This window comes from Oncorhynchus mykiss, chromosome 1 (genome assembly GCF_013265735.2).
Source record: "Oncorhynchus mykiss isolate Arlee chromosome 1, USDA_OmykA_1.1, whole genome shotgun sequence".
Classification (NCBI taxonomy): Eukaryota; Metazoa; Chordata; class Actinopteri; order Salmoniformes; family Salmonidae; genus Oncorhynchus; species Oncorhynchus mykiss.
In genome coordinates this window covers 51,148,943-51,172,256 of record NC_048565.1, presented here as the reverse complement: position 1 = coordinate 51,172,256, position 23,314 = coordinate 51,148,943, and the positions used below count along the sequence as shown (strand labels likewise).

Genomic DNA, 23,314 nt, shown 5'->3' with positions numbered 1-23,314 from the left:
ATTATGACAGTTTTATCTGGTTGATTGAAGTAGGAGAATATGTGTTCCAACAATGAGCTGCAGTTTTGGGAATAATTGCGTCCTGTCTCTATTCAGCTTAGGCTATTTTGCGAACTGCTAGTGCCATTTAGAATTGGTTATCTTCCCCATACTCAACTGGCGGACCACTGTCCGGAGCCGACTCCTAGTTTAATGTAAACACAATTAAGACATGGAAAAATGTGTAGAATTGCAAGAAATTATCTTTAAAACAGCAAAACAAATATTTGCCCTATGCAAAAATGTGTGGAATTTAGTAAAATTTGCTTTGAAACTGCGTAATCTTCTTCAGAAACATTAGTTTGAGAGAGACAAAGAGCGTGTTTTCATCAGAATCATGAAGCATAGGCCTACTCATCAAACAGATGTCGTGGCCATCACCATGCAGTGTTCAATGTGGAATTGTTAATCCATTTTGAAAATTCCAAAGAACAAGCAGAATAAACTAAATAGAACGTCTGTATATCGAAAAGAAGACAGATGTTTGGTTTGTAACCCTGAAAAAATTGTCTTTCAACTCACCAAATTGAGCCCTGTTTAAAATGACCACTCTAGGAGAGTAACTGTTCCAGACGCGAGATGCACATCACATTATTTGAACTGTTCATGCCATAATATGTACTTGGTATTTTACCAAATAGAGCTATCTTCTGTATACCAACCCTACCTTGTTACACAACTGATTGGCTCAAACGCATTAAAAAGGAAAGAAATTCCGCAAATGGACTTTTAACAAGGCACACCTGTTAATTGAAATGCATTCCAGGTGACTACCTCATGAAGCTGGTTGAGAGAATGCCAAGAGTGTGCAAAGCGGTCATCAAGGCAACGGGTGGCTACTTTGTGAAGAATCTAACATCTAAAATATATTTTGATTTTTTTTAACACTTTTTTGGTTACTACATGATTCCATATGTGTTATTTCATAGTTTGTCTTAACTATTATTCTACAATGTAGAAAATAGCGAAAAGAAAGAAAAACCCTTGAATGAGTAGGTGTATCCAAACTTTTGACTGGTCCTGTAGATAAATGTGCACATATTTTTTATCCCCAGGGCTGGCCTTGGTAAAACGTTTATTTTATAGTACTCAAGTACTTGAATAAAAATAATGCGAGTACTCAAACAGTCAAAAAATATCGAATGACAATCCCTAATTGTGTTCCCTTTAATTGGCAGGAAATAACATGTAGCTCCAGGATGTCGTTAAAAAAAAACCTTTATGGTACATACAGACTCTGTCCTAGATTGTGCTGGCCTGTTTTCTTATCATGTTGCGAGGATAGACCACAGTGCATGTATGTCCACACTGCTGCTACATTTGTTGGGCTCCAAATCTAACCTACTGTATAGTCCTGGTGAACAAATCTTCTCTGTCTGTTGCTATATCTGTTGCCTGGAACCCCTTTGACTGTGTTTGTCATCATATAGTATGCAAACAATCCACATAGGACGCCAAAGAGCTTACTGAACGGGTTGTGTTGCATGACTTCAACGCCATCCAGTGGTTGTCTTGTCACATTACAGTACATTTCAACGGTAGACCGAATCTACGTCAAACCAAACCACTCCATTTTATGTGTTGTCGTAATGTAAATGTATGGAGTCCACTCAGATAATAAGTTTGACAGAGCATTTTTTTTTTTTTTTTTTAACAGGACTTTCAACAGGATATGTGTAAAGCATACCCCAGAATATCTTATCAGTGGAATGAAAATTCTGTTATGCTCAATGCTCTGTTATATCTAGTCACAATTTGTCACCACACATGTAATTGTGGGAAATGTAAACAATTTTTTTTTAAATGCAAAATAGTCCTGTGATAATTCCTTTATGTTCTGTTATGAGGTCACATAGGCAACTGCACACGGAAGTCAAAAGTCAGAATTTATTTATTTAGCAATATCCTGATCGTCTGAAGGCTCATAATACAGATTGTCTTTGGGAACGTTGCACAAATAGTAAACAATTACAATGGGTTATTTGTAGGGATTAGAGGCACATGAGAATAGACAGAGAGCAAATATTTGGGGACAGTTGACAGTTGGAGAGAGAATTTAGAAGCACTTCCTGTGGACGATTGATGGTCCGGCCTCCTCATACTCGTCTTTGCTGATCCACATGGCCTGGAAGGTGGACAGGGAGGCCAGGATGGAGCCGCCGATCCAGACTGAGTATTTACGCTCAGGGGGGGCAATCATCTACAGGGAGCGACAGTCAGTGGTTAGGGGAGAGTCAAATGTTGTCTATACAAAGTCGTGTCTATCCTAACCAGCCTTGCTGCACCAAAGGTACTTTGAGACCACAAAGTACTTCATCCTCAAAGTACTTTGAGGTACTTCACTTTTGCATACTTTCTCTCAGTAATTGTGATGGTGGTGTGGTTAGGTCGATTGTCCATTATTATAGAGAATTCTCCATACCTTGATCTTCATTGTGCTGGGGGCCAGGGCTGTGATTTCCTTCTGCATGCGGTCACCGATACCTGGGTACATGGTGGTACCGCCGGACAAGACATTGTTGGCGTACAGGTCCTTACGGATGTCAATGTCGCACTTCATGATGCCGTTGTATGTGGTCTCATGGATACCAGCGGACTCCATGCCTATGGGGATAAGAAATAACAGTCTTTACACCCACATTCTGTTGAACTCCATGCAAGACAATAGAGAAATAGGAACGTTGGATTCTGAGTCTTGTCATGTGTAGTGAGGCCCCATGGGAAAAGAGAGGAGAACCCCAAGCTTATACTTAGTTCATAAGCATCAAGTAAAAGACGATACATAGGGTATATCCTTAATGAATAATACATTTGGTTACACAATATTGACTACTTTTCTTCCAGCTATCCTGCATAATCTTTTCTACATTACTTGTGCTACAGCACAGTAGATCTAGCCTGGTCCCAGATCTGTTTGTGTTGTCTTTACAATGGCAGGAGTTGGTGAGCGAACACAAAACGGATCTAAGTCCAGGTTATAGAACATGGTGTAGGTGCAAGGATTTGGATACTGACCAATGAAGGAGGGCTGGAAGAGGGTTTCTGGGCAACGGAACCTCTCGTTACCGATGGTAATGACCTGACCGTCGGGCAACTCATAGGACTTCTCCAGAGAGGAGGAGGAGGCAGCGGTGGCCATCTCATTCTCAAAGTCCAGAGCCACGTAGCACAGCTTCTCCTTGATGTCACGCACAATCTCTCTCTCAGCTGTTGGGGTGGATAAAATAGTCTGTTACCCACCACAAGACAAACAAGGTAACAACTGTTACATTTAGGGAAATCAAACCTACGGTGTGTGTCAATATTGACAACTTTGAACAGACTCCTCAGCTAACAGTACAATAAATGTCTGCAGTTACTCTATTTTGCCAATAGAAGGCACTGTAAGTTTATGAGCAACCAACAGTGGCAAGGTTCAGTTGAACTAAACAGGTGTCATTAACACTACATGTTAACTAGGTGAAAGGCTACATGAATATTCAAATGTAATGAAAAATAAGTCAAATACTTAAATTCAAATGTATATAGTTCTACATTGATATTCTATCATTACCGGTGGTGACGAAAGAGTAGCCTCTCTCAGTGAGGATCTTCATCAGGTAGTCAGTCAGGTCTCTGCCAGCCAAGTCCAGTCTCATGATGGCATGGGGCAAGGCATAACCCTCATATACGGGCACGTTGTGGGTCACACCATCGCCAGCGTCCAGCACAATACCTGCACAGGTCACACAGACACATTAGTACAGACACACCAACGAGCATCACGGTGGTCAATGCCAGGGTTGTGTGTTTGATTCCCAATGGTGCTACATATACTAACGTGTGGTGCACTCGCTGTACTGTAGGTAACTTTTTACTGTCATCCATTTTTGGGTGGATCAGTGTTAGGAGGCACATGCTCACCTGTGGTACGGCCAGAGGCGTACAGGGACAGCACAGCTTGGATGGCCACATACATAGCTGGCACGTTGAAGGTCTCAAACATGATCTGCAGTAATGGAGGAGTCACCATGAGTCACTGAGAAATGTCCCACAAGGCACAGACGTCAGTCAGTTCATTGTCTAGTTAATTGATGCCAGAGAAACCGGTGTTTGGAGGACATATTCCGTGCCAAACACCGGCTTTGAGGGCATTAACACTTTTATTCAACGGGTTACCAACGTCTTCAAATAGTAATTGACATATTTTCAATAAATGGAATTTCTTCATAGTATTTCATCCTTCCACAAGATATAGTCCCGACACAAAGTCTAGTGTTGCTAAAGACGCGTTCGGTCTTTTTCTTCAGTATCTATGAATATGACCCAGTCGTTTGTTCTAAGTGTTTCATTGCTGTACTGCCTGGCAATGCTCTTATACCTTGCTTGCTAGCTAGCCAACAACAGCTAACTTAGTCACATCAAAAAGTGCAGCCAGGATAACAGCAAAGTAGCTGCATTTGCATTTGTTTAAGCTGTTTTCTAGAGACATTTATTTAGAAACATTCATAACAATGAGCTAATGAGGTGCAATTTTTCCTGGCATAGAAAATGTGCACACTCGTCAGGACACTGTTGTTCAGAGGACCTAGCCAACAACACAACTACAGTAACACAATCACTTCAAACGTAATCTGGAAAGACTGCGTTACGTTGTACCTTTTTTCAATTGACATTTTTTGTTGTTGTATATATATCCATAAAAATGATGGCAGCTGATTCATTATTTCGACTGGCTGAAAAACGCTGCCTGCCTGTCTGTCTCGTCCTGACTTATTACATTACTATGGGACAGCAGGTGATCGAATTTGAATATTGAAACAAATGTTGCAAATGTCGGAGAGACAGACAGCAAGGTTTATACAAATCTCCGCTGTTGAAAACAAAATCTAGATGCCTTTTATAATGGAGATGAAGTTTATAAATTGCCTGGCTGGGCTGATGAGACAGTGGATTGCGCAGTCAGGTGGAACAGAGTAAAAATGGCATTTTAACATCATAGATTTAGCTGCTGGCAACTAGACACCGGCTGGAATCCGGTTTTAATCAATCAGCATTCAGGATTTGACCCATCCGTTGTATAATTGTCAACTAAGGTGAATTCAACAAAACATTTTACCTTGTAATTGGATTTAGGATAAAAGTTGGGTAAGAAAAAGACAAAATGCCCTTACATTGATGACCTTTTGCAAATCCAATCAGTTTTCCACATTGACTCAACGTCATCATATATATTTTTTGGTTGAAATGACGTGGAAACAATGTTTATTCAACCAGTTTTTGCCCAGTGCGATATTTCTCATTAAACTATATCATAAGACTGATGGCCAAGTTTTTGGGTTTAAGGTATTAGGGCCCACCTGGGTCATCTTCTCTCTGTTGGCCTTGGGGTTGAGTGGGGCCTCAGTGAGCAGGACAGGGTGCTCCTCAGGTGCCACACGAAGCTCATTGTAGAAGGTATGATGCCAGATCTTTTCCATGTCGTCCCAGTTAGTTATGATGCCGTGCTCAATGGGGTACTTGAGGGTCAGGATACCTCTCTTGCTCTGGGCCTCGTCTCCAACATAGGAGTCTTTCTGACCCATACCCACCATCACCCCCTGGGGAAGAGACAGACAGGCATGTGTTATTCACATGAACAGAAGGTACAGACATGAACAACAACAGCCACATACCGTATTGATTTGTGAAATAGTGAATCTCCATTGAAAGTGCCTTTTATTCCGGGACTAGACTTCATCTTTTTCCATGAAACTGGCTCAAACTCTAGTCTGATTTCCAGTCTGTTTGTGCTATCATTTAAACTACTTGTCACTCATTGTCATGCCGTGTTTGGCTTGACATTGATAGCAATGTAGTTGGTAAGAGCATAAACAGATCTTGAACCCGTGTGGATTTTTTATTGTTGGACATAAGATAATGTATAAACACCAGGAAATCAGCTCCAAGTGATTTTATTCCCGGTCAAAAATAAACGCAACATATAAAGTATTTTTCATGAGCTGAAATAAAAGGTACAAAAAATGTACAAAATGTACAAAAAGCGTATTTCTTTCCAATTTTGTGCACAAATTGGTTTACGTTCATGTTAGTGAGCATTTCTCCTTTGCCAAGATAATCCATCCACCTGACAGGTGTGGCATATCAAGAAGCTGATTAAACAGCATGATCATTACACAGGTGCACCTTGAGCTGGGGTCAATAAAATGTGCAGTTCTGTCACACCACACAATGCCACAGATGTCTCAAGTTTTGAAGAGTGTGCAATTGGCATGCTGACTGCAGGAATGTCATTTAGAGAATTTGACAGTATGTCCAACCGGCCTCACAACCGCAGACAACATGTAACCATGCTGGCCCAGGACCTCCATATTTGGCTTCTTCACCTGCTGGATTGTCTGAGACCAGCCACCCAGACAGCAGATGAAACTGAGGAGTAGTTCAGTCTATAATAATGCCCTTTAGTAGGGAAAAAGTCATTCTGATTGGGTGGAACTAGCTCCTGAATGGGTGGGCCTATGCTCTCCCAGGTGCGCCCGCCCTGGGTGATCCATAGATTGGGGCCTAATGAATTTATTTTAATTTGACTGATTTCCTTATATGAACTGTAACTCATTAAAATCATTGAACTTGTTGCATGTTGTGTTTATATTTTTGTTCAGTATAATTTAAGAAATCCGTTCCCAAGTATTCCCACCAATAATAGAGAGAAACGTGATCGTATACAAACGTAAGCAATGAAATGATTATGTTTTAGTCAAACATTATATCTGTTTGGGCTTCTTGCGATCAATTTGCATACTACGAATAATTTGTAATTATGTTCCGGCCCCCCTGACTACTCTCCAGAAATAATCGGCCCACGACTGAGTCTAGTTGTTGATGATCCATGACCAACTAACAATAGTGTTGCAGCTCAACTTCAGGAATGACCCTGGGAATGACATGAAGAGGTAAAATGGGGGAGGGAGTGAGATGATGTCTCACCTGATGACGGGGGCGCCCCACAATGGAGGGGAACACTGCCCTGGGGGCATCGTCACCGGCGAAGCCAGCCTTCACCAGTCCTGAGCCGTTGTCGCATACCAAGGCTGTTGTCTCTTCCTCGTCACACATGGTTGAGTCCGGTTACTGTGGGACTACACGCACACGCACACACATACACATACACACACAATACACCAGTTGTCACCAGTAAGTCAAGTATGTCAGAGCGCAATGTGTTTCACACATGGCATATGGCCATAGCAAAATGAAGTGTTACTGCATTAACAGTTGCTGCCATTCACACTGTGAGCTTATTCTGTAGCACTGTCCGTCTGTCTAGTCTCTTCTTGTTGTTTGTTCATATATGCCATGCTAGCTCCATAACTCACTTTTTGTTTGACTAACAAATTAATTGACTGACTTACTGTTTATAATTGTAATGCACACAACAGAGGACAGTGCTACATTTTGATTGCTCTAAGTGCTTCAACGTATTCCTGTAGTGGTCCTAATCCCAGACTTTAAAGCACAATAGCAGTTTTAAGAATCTTAAAGCAGGGATCTGTATTGCATTTTGTATCAACTTTTTATTATGTGTAATCATGAACTCAAAGCAACATAAAAATGATTTTGCTATTTAGTCTTAGACGTTTATCGGGTAGAAATGTGGATTCATACATCGCTCTTTTTTTTACACATTTATCGGTGAGAAATGTTGCTTCAGTCATCGCTCTTTTGAAACATTTATCGGTAAGAAATGTTGCTTCACTCATTGCTCTTTTCTCTTGTCCACTCAGGTCTGTTACAGTACATTCAACTGTAACATACAGTATGTATCTTACATATACATGGTAATGTACAGGAAATGCACTGACTGGAAGTCGCTCTGGATAAAAGAAGAGTGTCGTCTAAATGACTAAAATGTGAATGTATTACTGAATGATAAATTATTATGATAATAACAGAATTCCATCGAAACAAGTTAATGATAATTGCATGTGTGCAGGAGAATGACTTACCCTGGAGAGCTGGACAGGAGGCAGTGTGTTACAGTCCCTTGAGACAGAGAGAGGAGAGTGCGCCTGGCTCACCTGCTCTCTGAATTTAAATAGGAGTACACAGGACCCATGCCATCACATACCTTCAAGACCTCGAGCCTTTTTAGGAGACATGTCACCCTTACACACCAATGCGGAACTGAAAGTTAGAGTTGCCCTGTCCCACTACGGTTGTCACACACATGCACGCACACACGCACGCTCAAGAGTCTCATTTGGCTAATTTATAGCTGGGAGGTGGCACTGTGGTCTATTGTTGGAAGACTGGAAGACAGGTTGATGATGCGTTCGCAGAGAAAGGCATGTTGGAGGTCACTATATAAATAAAGTCCGGTGCATCAGTCATAATGGAGACATGGCCCCTTGTCTATCTGACTGACGTTCAGACACAGCGTTACAGCCAGCCAATCAGGGCATGCCATGAAAAATGACAACCAAAGCCTCTGGGACCACTAGCAGGCCTTCAAATGAAGTTTCAGAGCCTCACCCTGAATGGGAGTGGACAATAGTCATAAGACTGTTTTCACCAATAGAAATTTAGGACAGTCTTCACCAAACCAAAAAGTCAATCTCTAGTCTGGTCAGTGTTCAATAACCAGAGAATGTCCCTCAGGGTTGGGATAATTCCATTTCAATTAAGCTTATTCAATTCAGTCAAGTCGATGAGGGAATTTCAGTTTACTTCCAAAGTTGACTAAATTGAAATGGAATTGATCCCAACGCTGATGTTCATACAGTAAAAGTATTGTCCTCATGGCCTGTCAATTTAGTAAGTCTTTACACAGTGGTAGAACACAGCAGTCTGGCCTCACTGACCACGGTGTAACGTGGTTTCCCAGTCCCATTGATAACCACATACCTGAGGAAGTGGTTCAGAAGGGGACGACCAAAAAAGCAAGTGATTGTTTGAATGGTGTGGATAGGAGGGGAGTCCACAACACTTCTATTAAAAGGAGTGGTTTATAGAAACATCCCCCCAGGTGCTCCCCACTGGCCATTCAATTACTGACGAGAAGACAATATTCAGATGAGACTCTCTATTGCCAGACACGGCACAGTGCTCCACCCACAGAGACATGGAGAACGTGGGAAAATACTATTCAGATGAAGTAATAGTAGGAAGTTTAAGGAACAGGTTTAAGTAGAAAAAGGGTATTGAAGGATAAGTATAAGTCAAGCACATTGAGCCACACACACACTAATCAGTTGGCATAAGGTAAGATTGTTAGCTAGCATAGAAGGTTCATAAAATTAGATTGCAGTTAGGATAGTAAGGTCATGTTATTTTAGAATGTGATCCAGCCAAGGTAGTTACACATTAGGTTTACTTGTATCAGTGTTTTGGGCAGCCAGATGTGGCGGAAGAGAGGAGGTGGTTATGTGAACTTATGGAACATTGGGCTAATACCCTTCTTTTAACTCTGTCCTTGGCTATCTTATAGCCTCAGATACTTCCTTGCTGTAGTTTACTTTACATTACTGGCCTGTTTTTACTGTACAGCTGGCACAAATTAACTGAATGATTCAACGCATAAAATGCTTAGCTGAGGTACATTTCCTTATTCAAATAAATCAATTCCAAAAGTCTTGTTAGTGTTTGCATTCAAGGTCAGGATTTTATGTAAGGGTATTAGCATACAGCAGTAAATTCACTTGAAAGTGACATCCAGAGTACAACTCATCCCTCAACATTTACGGGACCGCCTAAAGTCATGGAATTGAATTGTAAAAATGTGTGACTTTTTAATGTGTGGTGAACACCACTGGTCATGATGTTTTCATCTGATTGTCAAACAAATCAGTTCAAAAAGTACGTTTGTCTACTCCAAAATAAGTCCAGCATCCGAACGGTGCACTGTGCACCTGCCATTTGAATGGAACGGGACATCTACTACAAACACCAAAAGTTTAATGACATTCAGTCTACAAAGTGGTGTCTATTCATTGATGCCTAACAGTGAAAAAATAAACATAGAAAATGATTCATAATAAATGTTACTTCAATTTGCAACCGGCTGAATCAATTTCACCAGAGAAAGCATCCGAGCGAGGCAAACAGCGCTCCTCTGTCTAAGTATCTATAGCCCACGTATCTGATGCTGTCTTGCCAAAAAGAATATGACATGTCCTACTCTTTTTGTCCAGACAGCATCAGATACATGGGCTACACATACTAAGATAGAAGGGAGCCGTTTCCTCGCTCGGATGCTTTCTCCGGTAAGATTGAGTCTTGTTGTCAAAAGTATCAATATATTCAGAGACGACCTATCAGATCCCAGAATTTCTGTGGGGGCCACTGGGGTGGCCAATCAGCTTTCAGGGGGTGTCACCCCCTGGACACACCACTGACACCAGCAGCCCAAGTTCTAACATTAGATTAGACCATTTGATTTTGACCCCGAGGTTGTTAGCCTCGTAAAACAGACTGACCGCTGCGATCACCATTGTTTTACTTCAGTCAGGTTGACCAGGCATGGGGTGGAACCTCTTTCATGACTTACTTACTCTAGCAATGGGCATCAACATTGTTAAAAGGTGTGAAAAACAATTCTAATAAATGCAACAGTTAGACAATGGAGGAAGATACTCCAAACCTTTTGATAATAAAAAAAATCCATCAGGTATTGAATTCATTATAGCACTGTAACGTCTGCTTCCAACTCACAATCTCAAACACGTAGATCCGCTGAACGCAGCTCACTCTCCAGATCCCAATCACCTGAATTATGATCACCTGTTCATACACCTGTATGTCATTATCACACACTATTTAGTTCAGTTCTTTGCACCCCATCGTTGTGATGTATTGTGACACTTCTGGAGACTTATATTTCCCTCACTAACTTTAAACATCAGCTATCTGAGCAGCTAACCGATCGCTGCAGCTGTACACAGCCCATCTGTAAATAGCCCACCCAATCTACCTACCTCATCCCCATTTTGTTTTTATTTACTTTTATGTTCTTTTGCACAACAGTATTTCTCCTTGCACATCACCATCTGCTCATCTATCACTCCAGTGTTAATTTACTAAATTGTAATTACTTCGCTACTATGGCCTATTTACTGCCTTACCTCCTCACACCATTTGCACACACTGTAAATTGATTTTTTTTCCTATTGTGTTATTGACTGTACGCTTGTTTATTCCATGTGTAACTCTATGTTGTTTGTGTCGCACTGCTTTGCTTTATCTTGGCCAGGTCGCAGGTGTAAATGAGAACTTGTTCTCAACTAGCTTTCCTGGTTAAATAAAGGTGAAATAAATACAAATATTCGGAGTGCTGTGTTTCCTGTAATGTAATCCTCCAGTGTATGATAGTTTTGGCCTGCCTCACTAACGATGCCTTTTGCCTATTCCCTGCCTGTACTTTAGCCTATCGGATTTCCTGTTATCAACCTCTTGCCTGATTACTAGCCTTTTCCCTGCCTGTACGGTTGCCTTTTTGGACCCCCTGTGTATGAGCTTCTGGTTTATTTGATATTTCGTGTTAAAATAAAGAAAACTATATGTTCCTAATTTGCATAAATACACAAAAATACAATATTTGCATATATGGAAACATTAACATAAAGGGGTGGAGCAGGGCTGCAACCACAAAAACGACCTGCACTGTCTTGATTGCCTCAATAATGACTGTTGTCACGTTCTGTTGCATGAGTAGACAGCAGGGTACCCTCAGCTTAAAAATCAACACGCTTGGCTCTAGATTACTCCTATCTATACATTGTTTGCGACATAAGACCGCTATAATCCGAGTGTTCCTTTTTGGAAGTTCCTTTTAACATTTCAGCGCGTCTAATTTGTAAACATTACAACTGTATCAAGTGATATCTTTTTCCAGCCGTTACCGGGGTGTGTTTGACAGGCCATTACAAACATTTCTGCGGGCGTAACGCTATCAGAAGAAAATAAAAAACGACAGGCACAAAAAGCAAGAATACGAAAGAGTCGCAGGAGTCAAATGAAACCAATCAATCCAGCCAGATTTGAGTGACAAGTGGATTTTGCACCCCTCAAGACACAGGAAATAGATGGCTGGGAAAAAAAGAAAGCTCCTCAGGTGGACGGGGCATGCGCGTTGCTACTTAAGTACATAAAGCCTTGACCTCTTACATTAGAGGGTGACACCTGGCCACATTTTTCTCTCCTGTCCCCTCCTGTAGGAGTTATATCTGGGCCCTGACTTTTCCCTGAACACAGGACCTGGTCCTTCATTTAGCTGGATCTTTACTACAGCATTCAGCTGGTTCTCTAAAACAGTAACTACTAGCGTCTATTTGGTAGACAAAATACACACAAACATGCACAGTAGCCTATTGTTTAATGAGGATTCCTCTTGTAGAGTCCTATTGCCATGAGATCATGTGACCAAAGTCCAACTTGTGCCACCGCCAGCCCCTCATAGTCAGCATTCCCTCCCACTAGAAATAGCACTGCCATTATTTCCTCAAATGGTTTCCTATGATAGGAACAGCTTAGTAGTATGAGCACTGAGCATTAGAGTAGCCTGTGTTGACTGCCTTTGTTATTGGAATTTGAAAATGAATTAAAACCTACAGGTAACTTCCAAAATAAAGGAAACACCAATAGGGCGTTGGGCCACCACGAGCCACGAGAACAGCTTCAATGCTCTTTGGCATAGATTCTACAAGTGTCTGGAACTCTATTGGAGTGATGCAGTACAATTGTTCCATGAGAAATTCCCTAATATGGTGTTTTGTTGATGGTGGTGGAAAATGCTGTCTCAGGCGCCGCTGCAGAATCTCCCATAAGTGTTAAATTGGGTTGAGATCTTGTGACCGAGCTGAGACACACACACACACACACACACTTTAAACACCTCTTTCAAAGTCACTGAGATCTCTTCTTCTAGCCATGGTAGCCAAAATAATGTAGTTTTTTTTCTTCTGGCATCAGACCAGATAGACTGCAATTGTGTTTGGAACTGGGATGGGCTTTTGGATCTGATACATGCAGTGGTATGGACACAATGGCACAGAAAACTTGTCAATCATCATGAATCAGTTACTCAGAAATGCTGATTTAGTGAAAAGACAGCCAGAGACTCACAATACAGCGTGGTTTAAAACCAGTCAAGACCAGACATACAAATACATCATTGGTCAACATGCAGTGCACACTGACATACCTCTTGTTGTTTAAATATAACCTCCATTACGTAACTTTATGGGAGACAGTGAGAGAAACCTTGTCATGGCCGTTGAATGAAGAGGACCAAGGTGAAGCGTGGTGAGCGTACATATTATTTTTATTAGAAAAGACGCCGAACAAAACAATAAACACTACAAAACAAACCGTGACCTAAAGGCTGTGTGCCATAAACAAAGTCAACTTCCCACACAGAAACGAGGGAAAGGGGCTACCTAAGTATGGTTCCCAATCAGAGACAATGATAAACAGCCGTCCCTGATTGAGAACCATACCGGGCCAAAACATAGAACCACAAAATCATAGAAAACGAAACCTAGAATGCCCACTCCAAATCACACCCTGACCAAACCAAATAAAGATATTAAAAGCCTCTCTACGGTCAGGGCGTGACAAACCTATAGGTTACATCTTATTGGCTGAACTTTCACCTTTAGACTGGTGACCTTACAAAGATAAGAAGACCAAATTGATTGTGTATGGATTCTTTGGTGAGTGAGTGGGCCCTTCCTTACATGATATTGTCTGTGTTGACATCTCTGCGAAGCTGTATATTGTAGGATACTTTGAGGGGATTCTATGCAATGCAACAATGTCTTAGCATGCTGCGTAACATCCAAAAGGTGCAAGGGTGCACATGACCATTCTCAAAAACATGTCTTAATCTGTTATACTTTACGTATTTCCACATTGTACTGTATATGTCTTTACCTCCTATTGAGCATACTGGAAAAGTATGAGTATGCCATGGGTCCCAGTGCCACCACTCAGAGTCACCGATGTTACAGTAAAGACCAGGCAGGTCCAGTAATCCAATAAGATGATTATCCTGAGAGCCGTTAACTCACTGCAAGCTCATTAAGCTAAATTAGATCAAAGGGACCTAACGCTCATTCACAACATTGCCGAAGGAATATCACGTCCATAAATCATATAATATCTACAGGAGGAATCCTGAGAATTATTATTCATTTAGGGGTGGAAATGATGGCCTTCCTCTCCCTGCCTAAAGCTATCAATTAGTGTTGTGTGATAGAGGAGTTACCAGCCGATCATTATTAGTCGGTCTTACTTATTGTGTGTGTGTGGGGGGGGGTGAGCTTCTCTTAAGCTTGGGGGGGGGCTAAGAATAGGTATTGGTAATAGAATAGGTAATCAGAGTATAGGTACTCAGGTCTCTCTGGGAGTTTATAGAATGATAGGTAAACTTCACAGAACCATGGGGGAGATTCCATTACCCAACTTTTGAATGTCCCCTCATGCACTCCTCATCAATGCAACATGCATTTAGAAAATGGAAGTATGATGAACTAGCATAAAAACCTGAAAACAGTCCATGGTTAAGATGAAATGACTGTCAGAATAAACTAACTTAATTTGAAACCCAGGGCCCACGGCTGGAATTAATGATGCAGAAGTTTGAATTTGTAATAAGTCAGTCAACATAATTTGCATGCAAATGTGGCTGCTTTCAGAAGCCAGGTATGTCACATTGAATCCACAGAAATCATGAGAATGCGGCATGGATAAAGAACTCTAATGAGTGAGCTTGCCTACTACTAATTAAACACACGCATACCCTTACGTCACATAAAACACTTGGATAAGTTTGAGTTGTTTTCACATTACAAATTATGTTCAGTTTAAAAAGTATTTTTAAAGCCTTCATAAGCACTACATAAATGTGTTACCAAGCTTATACAGTATAACTGTATGTCATGCTTTATAAATGGTTAATAAAATGTGGCATAACTTTGTGACATAATTACCCATGTCAAATTTGACATAACCCACGATGTCGAGTAAGATATAAACATGTGCTTTATAGAGGGTGATGTGCTGAAGGATGGCATATTCTCTAAAGGGATGTCATGTTAGTCACATTACACCTAATCTTGTTTGCAGACAATTCCACCTAAATGTGCGGAAGGTCTGGTGGCCCAACCAATGCATCAACTGGTCCTTCATTAGTTTGGGTTAGGTTTAAAATCACGTTTTAAGAAGATAAATTGTGGGAATGGGCTTAGCAATAATTATGACTTTTTGACTGTGTTAAATATTTAGTTTTAGTATAACTCTGACTTATGTGATAAGTTTGTCTCTCCTCATTTGATAGTAAAGAAATTAACCACCACAATGTTCACTCCCACTAAGGCCAACTTTGAATGGTTGATATCTCAGGCTTATATGTGCTCTGTATGCAAAATCCTTGGGAAAACGTTACACCAAGAAAGACGTACCTTGATGGAAGCCCCCAACCTAAAGAAATTCAAAGTGTCTGTCTTCTGGAACCAAGTTACATGTTCCTCAGTACACAAACACGCACACAACAAAAACAAACTTTTCACGCGGTGCTGGGCCCAGTCAGGTCTTTGACACATTCACCGACTCCCTTGCTGAAAGATCAGCCACAAAATGTTGGCACCATTGTAACCGGTTGTAATCGAGCCCTGGTCTCCAGCATAGAAACAGAAGAGGAATACCTGGTGCAGTAGTCTCAGGTTGGACTACTTCAAATCATCTTGGCTCTGACACACACACAAACTCAAGCTTTGCAGGTCCATCAAGCCATTTAAATACCTCTCACACCCTACAGTAGTCTGTGAATCATGAAAGAACCTTCATAAATCAGCAGAACATTAAAGACCTATTTATTGACACTTTATGTAGTGTCCTGTAATGCTTAGTTTGAAATGAGACACCTTTGGTCATTCATAACACATCCATAAAGTCTCTAGATAGCATGACGCTGTACTTAATTTAAAGCCAGACCCCAACGGTAATTTATAACATATACACGAATGCCTTATATCACATGACGCTGTACTTACTATAAAGTCAGACACCTTTGGTCATTCATTTGACGTACATAAACGCTTGATGATGTAAACAGAAATGTACACTTTACAAAAATATGAATGGAACATGTAAAGTGTTGGTCCCATGTTTCATGAGCTGAAAACAAAAATACCAGAAATGTTCTATGTGCACAAAAAGGTCGTAACATCCCTGTTAGTGAGCATTTCTCCTTTGACAAGATAATCCGTCCACTTGATAGCTGTGGCATATCAAGAAGATGATTAAACAGCATGATCATTACACAGGTGCACCTTGTGCTGTGGACAATAAAAAGCCACTTTAAAATGTACAGTTTTGTCACACAACACAATGCGGCAGATGTCTCAAGTTAAGAGGGAGTGTGCAATTGGCATGCTGACTACAGGAATGCCCACCAGAGCTGTTGCCAAAGAATTGAATGTTCACAACCGCACACCACATTGGCCTCACAACCGCAGACCACGTGTCACCTTGCCAGCCCAGGACCTCCACATCCGGCTTCTTCACCTGCGGGATATTCTGAGGGGGGGGTGGTTCTGGGCTTGGCTGCCAAGTGGGTGGGCCTATGCCCTCCAAGACCCACCCATGGCTGCACCCCTGCCCAGTCATGTGAAATCCATAGATTAGTGCCTAATGAATTTATTTCAATTGACTGATTTCCTTATTCAAACTCTTACCCAGTAAAATTTTTGAAATTGTTGCATGTTGCATTTATAGTTTTGTTCATTATTTTAACACTTAGGGGATTACCACTAACTGCTAAAACAAATAAGCATTCAAGACATGTTTCAATCAAACATATCCTTTTATTTGTACATTTTTAAATCAATACAAATACATTAAGTTTTAAAAAATCCAGAAATGCAATTACATTGAACATTACACTGGGCTGTGAATAGTGCAGCTTGTCCCTGAGCTGGCGGACGAATGGTTCCTTCCTCTCTTCCTGCTGGACGTACTCCATGTTGGTTCCAACCTTAAAAGTAACAACAAAGAAAGTTAGCAGGTCTGTTAGGAAATGCCTTTGACACACCATCTGGATAAGGGCGATTGTGTGATGCGCCAGAAACTATACATGGGAAGATGGGAAACTCCATTAAAATAACATTATTTTATTCCTATTTAATTTACAAATTGCATGACGTGACTATGAGGCATGGCTGTATCTAGGGAGATTTGTATTTAACTGAGCCTGCTAGCTAGCTACATTTTGGGCAGCTAGAAATTGCTGTGAAGTTACCAGTAGAGATTTTAGCATGTAAATCTCAGTAGGGTAAAAAAAAAAATGCCATCAATGTCACTACACAACGGTAATCAATACATTAATTGCACTGTAACGGTGACAAACGGTGCCCACAAACTGTTAGGGCCTACATAAAGCTGTACAAACAGCAGAGCTTTCTTTTCAGCATCTTGGAGTGAATCCTTACCACCGCTACACCTGGCTATCAGCGGAACCTTGTCTGGCAGCGAAGCAGTTAATTCAGCCTCATTTACTGCCTTTTAAAAAACATAGCTGATATGGCTGATTTACTTAAACAAATGTGTTTTCTACTTACAATTGAGATGTACAAACGATGGCATACGTGAACGGCGAGCAGTTAAGAGGCAATCCGTAATTTCGATGAAGGCATTAATGAGCGCACTAACATGGACGTAGTCAATATAACCATTTGACTTGAAATGTACAATGACAGAATTCAGAACATGGGCCGTTCTTACAGTACTCTCCCAGTACACCAAGTCAGAACCATTGGATAAATAAAGGGGGCATATAAGCAGACAATGAAAGCTCTTACAATATTCAATGATTACATTTCTCTAAAACAGGCTATAGGTGTGCAGCACCAAGTCAGAACATTAGGGTAAGTTTTGAGGGGGAAAGGGACCAAATTATTAGGGTGAGGCATGATGGGCTTTCAAGAAAACTGGGAACTCTCAAAAAAACAAGATTGAGTCATGATGTCAGTGGTCTTTAGGTAGGAGCTCTAGAAAGAGGCCTGAGTTCCCGACTTGGAATTTTGAGTTGGATGACCGTTCAAAACATATTTTCCCAGTTTTTTTTTCAGAATTCCCAGTTGTCTTCAACTGACTGAAGTCTGAGTTTTCCCAGTTCCCGAGTTTCCAGTTGTTTTAAACGCAACATATATATATATATATTAATATTGTGTATATATATATATACACAATATTTACATTTCAACTTTCAACTTTTTTTGTCCCAGAAGGCAATTGGTTTTGCAGCAGGTGAGACATGAAAACATATCAAATCCATATGGATCACAATGATAGACAATGACAACAACACAATGCTACTGAATACAAATCGCCCAGTTCATCAGTCATGGGCTGACAGCCATCAATATAGATGTAAACAATACTAATAATCAACATTAGCATTGACAGCAGCACAAAAAAACAATAGTAGGCCTACAAAGTACATGCTCTTTGCACATTCTAAAATCATCCCATCAACATTGTCATCAAGAATATGCTGACCAAAAAAAACATGTCATGTCATCATCACCATCATCAAAAAAACATGTCATGTCATGTCATCATCACCATCATCATCAACATCATCATGATCATCCCCTGGTCATTAGGACAGACTAGCCAACTTCCTCATCTTCACTGTATTCACCAGGAACAGGTTTGGAGTGCCCTGGTAGGGAGTCGGCACAGTCAGACATGATGGATTTGGCCTTCCTCACCACTTGTCTGGATCCAGTCTTCTATATCACCTGCACTGTAAATAAATACCACCTATTTTGCACCTGATCAACTAAACAGTCTGCCGGGCCCCTCATTCTATTCCTTTCCCTTTTCTAGTCACCTAAATGATATACAGTACAGTGGTTCCTCCTTTAAATGTTGTGAGCTAACACCGCAGCGTCACGGCTTCATAGCACTCATTATGCATTTGGGTCCCAAGGTTTTTATATGACCAATCATATCGAGGGGTTCCAATGACGAATTTGACGCGAGCCACCCGTCCCCAGTGACTTTCTTCAGCAAAGATGGCTGACAAAACATTAAGGGGGAAGCAAATGTATGTAGTCATAACGAGTCAAGCAAAACATTTACAATTGAGAGGAATATGTTAGTTAATGTAGAGACAAACGATTGTGTATATTTTATTGTCATAAAGTTAATTTATGAAAATCTCAAAAAAAAAACAAGGAGCTGATCATGGACTACAGGAGACAGATCAGAGAGCACGCCCCCATCCACATCAGCAGGCCACGGTGGGGACGGTCAAAAGCTTCAAGTTCCTCAGCGTGCATGTCACAGAGGACCTGAAATGGTCTAATCACATCGACACCGTGGTGCAGAAAGGCACAACAGTGTCTTTTCAACATCAAGCGGCTGAAGAAATTTGGCATAAGACCCACCATTGAGAGCAGTCTGTCGGGCTGCATCACCGCCTGGTACGGCAATTGTACCATTCTCAACCGCATGGATCTTCAAAGGATGATGCGGTCAGACCAGTACACCATGGGGTGCACGCTGCCTGCCCTCCAGGACATTTACAGCACTCTGTGCCTAGTTAAATAAAGGTTAAATAAAAAAAAAAAAATGAATGAGGAAAGCCAAGAGGATCATTAAGGACTTCAGCCACCCGGGCTATGGATAGTTCACTCTGCTACCGTCTGGCACATGGTACAAGTGCATCAGAGCCATGACCAAGAGGCTTGGAAACAGCTTTTATCACCAGGCCATCAGACTGTTGAACAGTCATCACTAGCTGTTTACCTGCCCGGTACTCTGTCCTGCACCTTAGACTTCTTCCCCCACACACTCCCCCACACACACACAGCTCATACACATGCAGACTCCAACTCACATACAGTATACAGTACCAGTCAAAAGTTTTGACAAACCTACTCATTCAAGGGTTTTTCTTTATTTCTTTTTACCACTATCTACATTGTAGAATAATAGTGAAGATATCAAAACGATTAAATAACACATATGGTATCATGTAGAAGCCAAAGAAGTGTTACACAAATCAAAATATATTTAAGATTCATCAAAGTAGCCACGCTTTGCCTTGATGACAACTTTGCACACTCTTGGCTCTTGCTCTTCGAATAGTTCCCACATATACTGAGCACTTGTTGGCTGCTTTTCCTTCATTCTGCGGTCCAACTCATCCCAAACCATCTCAATTGGGTTGAGGTCGGGTGATTGTGGAGGCCAGGTCATCTGATGCAGCACTCCATCACTCTCCTTCTTGGTCCAATAGCCCTTACACAGCCTGGAGGTGTGTTGGGTCATTGTCCTGTTGAAAAACAAATGATCGTCCCACTAAGCGCAAACCAGATGGGATGGCTTATCGCTGCAGAATGCTGTGGTAGCCATCCTGGTTAAGTGTTCCTTGAATTCTAAATAAATAGACAGTGTCACCAGAAAAGCAGCCCACACCATCACACCTCCTCCTCTATGCTCACACACATGCAGAGATCATCCGTTCACCTACTCCGCGTCTCAAAAAGACACGGCGGTTGGAACCAAAAATCTCACATTTTTACTCATCAGGACATCATCAGCTCATCATCTTTCTCTCCAAGATCGCATAGCAGTTCAGACGTCTTTTGTCCTCGTCTTGTCGTGTCCTGTATATATATCTATTTACAACTTTTTTCACATACATTTTATTTTTATTTTCCATCAACTCATCTTCTAAACACTCTCCTACACTCTCCTGCAACCAGCCTCACCAATTTATATTTATAAAAAATTATTATTTACCTCAGATCTGTAATCCTCCAAGAAGCTAGCCAGAAACTCCAAGAAGCTAGCCAGAAACTAGCCAGAAGCTAACCAGGAGCTAGCCCAGAAGCTAATCCAGAAGCTAATCAGAAGCTAGTTAGCTTCTTTACTGGCAAATCGTTAGTATTCAGCTAACCACGGTTTGTGGTCATCAGCTATCCTTTAGCTCGAAAATCGCCAGTTTTGTACGGCGCAGCGCGGCTCGGAACGGAACATACCGGACCAATTTTTCTCTCCATGTCCCTGGATTTCAACTGCTCTCTGGACATTCATACCCGGATCTCACAGCTAGCTAGCTGCTATCCGTGTGACAGTCGGCTTTCGTCGATTCCGGAGCAAACATCGATTGTTCCGGTGCTAGCCAGCTCCGTCAATCACTCCTGAGTTCCATCATTCACTCCTGGGCTGCAGTCACCTATCCGGACCCGTTTCACTGCCTACGCGGAGCCCCACCGGGCCTTCACTACTGGACTGCCGACGTTATCTACCTGAAGGAGATCCGGCTGGCTCCTCTGTCGCGACGTTACCTGAACGCCCATCTGCGGCCCGCTAACCGTTAGCTGTCTTACCGGCTGCTATCTGAATAGACAATCAGACAATTTATTTATTTTTATTATTATTATGTTTTCTTCTCGGGCCTCTATAACTATATCTATTGTTCTTATTTTTGTTGTTGTTGTGTGATTTGGATTAATCCCCTCTACCTCACGGAACCCCACTAATCTACTGACCGAACGCAAGAGGTGGCTAACAACAGACTCCATCCTATGCTAGCTTGCTACCGGTTGGCTTGGCTAGCTGTCTAAATCGCCGTGACCTCAACCAACCTCTCCACTCACTGGACCCTTTTGATCACTCAACTAAGCATGCCTCTCCTTAATGTCAATATGTCTTGTCCATTGCTGTTCTGGTTAGTGTTTATTGGCTTATTTCACTGTAGAGCCTCTAGTCCTGCTCACTATACCTTATCCAACCTATTAGTTCCACCACCCACACATGCAATGACATCTCCTGGTTTCAATGATGTTTCTAGAGACAATATCTCTCTCTTCATCACTCAATACCTAGGTTTACCTCCACTGTATTCACATCCTACCTTACCTTTGTCTGTACATTATACCTTGATGCTATTTTATCGCCCCCAGAAACCTCCTTTTACTCTCTGTTCCAGACGTTCTAGACGACCAATTCTTATTGCTTTTAGTCGCACCCTTACTCTACTCCTCCTATGTTCCTCTGGCGATGTAGAGGTGAATCCAGGCCCTGCAGTGCCTAGCTCCACTCCTATTCCCCAGGCGCTCTCTTTTGACGACTTCTGTAACCGTAATAGCCTTGGTTTCATGCATGTTAACATTAGAAGCCTCCTCCCTAAGTTTGTTCTATTCACTGCTTTAGCACACTCTGCCAACCCGGATGTTCTAGCTGTGTCTGAATCCTGGCTTAGGAAGACCACCAAAAATTCAGACATTTTAATTCCAAACTACAACATTTTCAGACAAGATAGAACTGCCAAAGGGGGCGGTGTTGCAATCTACTGCAAAGATAGCCTGCAGAGTTCTGTCCTACTATCCAGGTCTGTACCCAAACAATTTGAACTTCTACTTTTAAAAATCCACCTCTCTAAAAACAAGTATCTCACCGTTGCCGCCTGCTATAGACCACCCTCTGCCCCCAGCTGTTCTCTGGACACCATATGTGAACTGATTGCCCCCCATCTATCTTCAGAGCTCGTGCTGCTAGGCGACCTAAACTGGAACATGCTTAACACCCCAGCCATCCTACAATCTAAACTTGATGCCCTCAATCTCACACAAATTATCAATGAACCTACCAGGTACCTCCCCAAAGCCTTAAACATGGGCACCCTCATAGATATCATCCTAACCAACTTCCCCTCTAAATACACCTCTGCTGTCTTCAACCAAGATCTCAGCGATCACTGCCTCATTGCCTGCATCCGTAATGGGTCAGCGGTCAAACGACCTCCTCTCATCACTGTAAAACGCTCCCTGAAACACTTCAGCGAGCAGGCCTTTCTAATCGACCTGGCCGGGGTATCCTGGAAGGATATTGACCTCATCCCGTCAGTAGAGGATGCCTGGATATTTTTTTTAAATGCCTTCCTAACCATCTTAAATAAACATGCCCCATTCAAGAAATTTAGAACCAGGAACAGATATAGCCCTTGGTTCTCCCCAGACCTGACTGCCCTTAACCAACACAAAAACATCCTATGGCGTTCTGCATTAGCATCGAACAGCCCCCGTGATATGCAGCTGTTCAGGGAAGCTAGAAACCATTATACACAGGCAGTTAGAAAAGCCAAGGCTAGCTTTTTCAAGCAGAAATTTGCTTCTTGCAACACTAACTCAAAAAAGTTCTGGGACACTGTAAAGTCCATGGAGAATAAGAACACCTCCTCCCAGCTGCCCACTGCACTGAAGATAGGAAACACTGTCACCAC

The 23,314-nt window shown here is 41.7% G+C and overlaps 1 protein-coding gene and 1 long non-coding RNA gene across 2 annotated transcripts; both read right to left on the bottom strand.

The window, feature by feature from the left end:
- Nucleotides 1–1,912: 1,912 nt before the first annotated feature.
- acte1 (actin, epsilon 1) lies at nt 1,913–8,180 on the bottom strand. Its single transcript, XM_021604338.2, has 8 exons — nt 8,025–8,180; nt 7,006–7,157; nt 5,379–5,618; nt 3,943–4,027; nt 3,593–3,754; nt 3,055–3,246; nt 2,462–2,643; nt 1,913–2,239 (listed from the first exon to the last, which is right to left on the bottom strand). Exons 2-8 carry the CDS (start codon nt 7,132–7,134, stop codon nt 2,096–2,098), a joined length of 1,134 nt encoding a protein of 377 aa, XP_021460013.1. The 5' UTR covers nt 7,135–7,157; nt 8,025–8,180; the 3' UTR covers nt 1,913–2,095.
- An 8,680-nt stretch (nt 8,181–16,860) lies between these two features.
- On the bottom strand, nt 16,861–17,750 carry LOC118964319. Its single transcript, XR_005051364.1, has 2 exons — nt 17,634–17,750; nt 16,861–17,050 (listed from the first exon to the last, which is right to left on the bottom strand). It is a non-coding gene; the product is annotated as an uncharacterized LOC118964319 (long non-coding RNA).
- Nucleotides 17,751–23,314: the final 5,564 nt, after the last annotated feature.

Excerpts from the sequence above, each read along its gene's own strand:
- acte1 (XM_021604338.2), bottom strand. The coding sequence starts at position 7,134 with ATGTGTGACGAGGAAGAGACAACAGCCTTGGTATGCGACAACGGCTCA. Across the intron at positions 4,028-5,378 it reads ACAGAGAGAAGATGACCCAG|ATCATGTTTGAGACCTTCAA; the intron begins GTGGGCCCTAAT and ends CCATTACTGCAG. Across the intron at positions 3,755-3,942 it reads CGCCTCTGGCCGTACCACAG|GTATTGTGCTGGACGCTGGC; the intron begins GTGAGCATGTGC and ends TGACCTGTGCAG.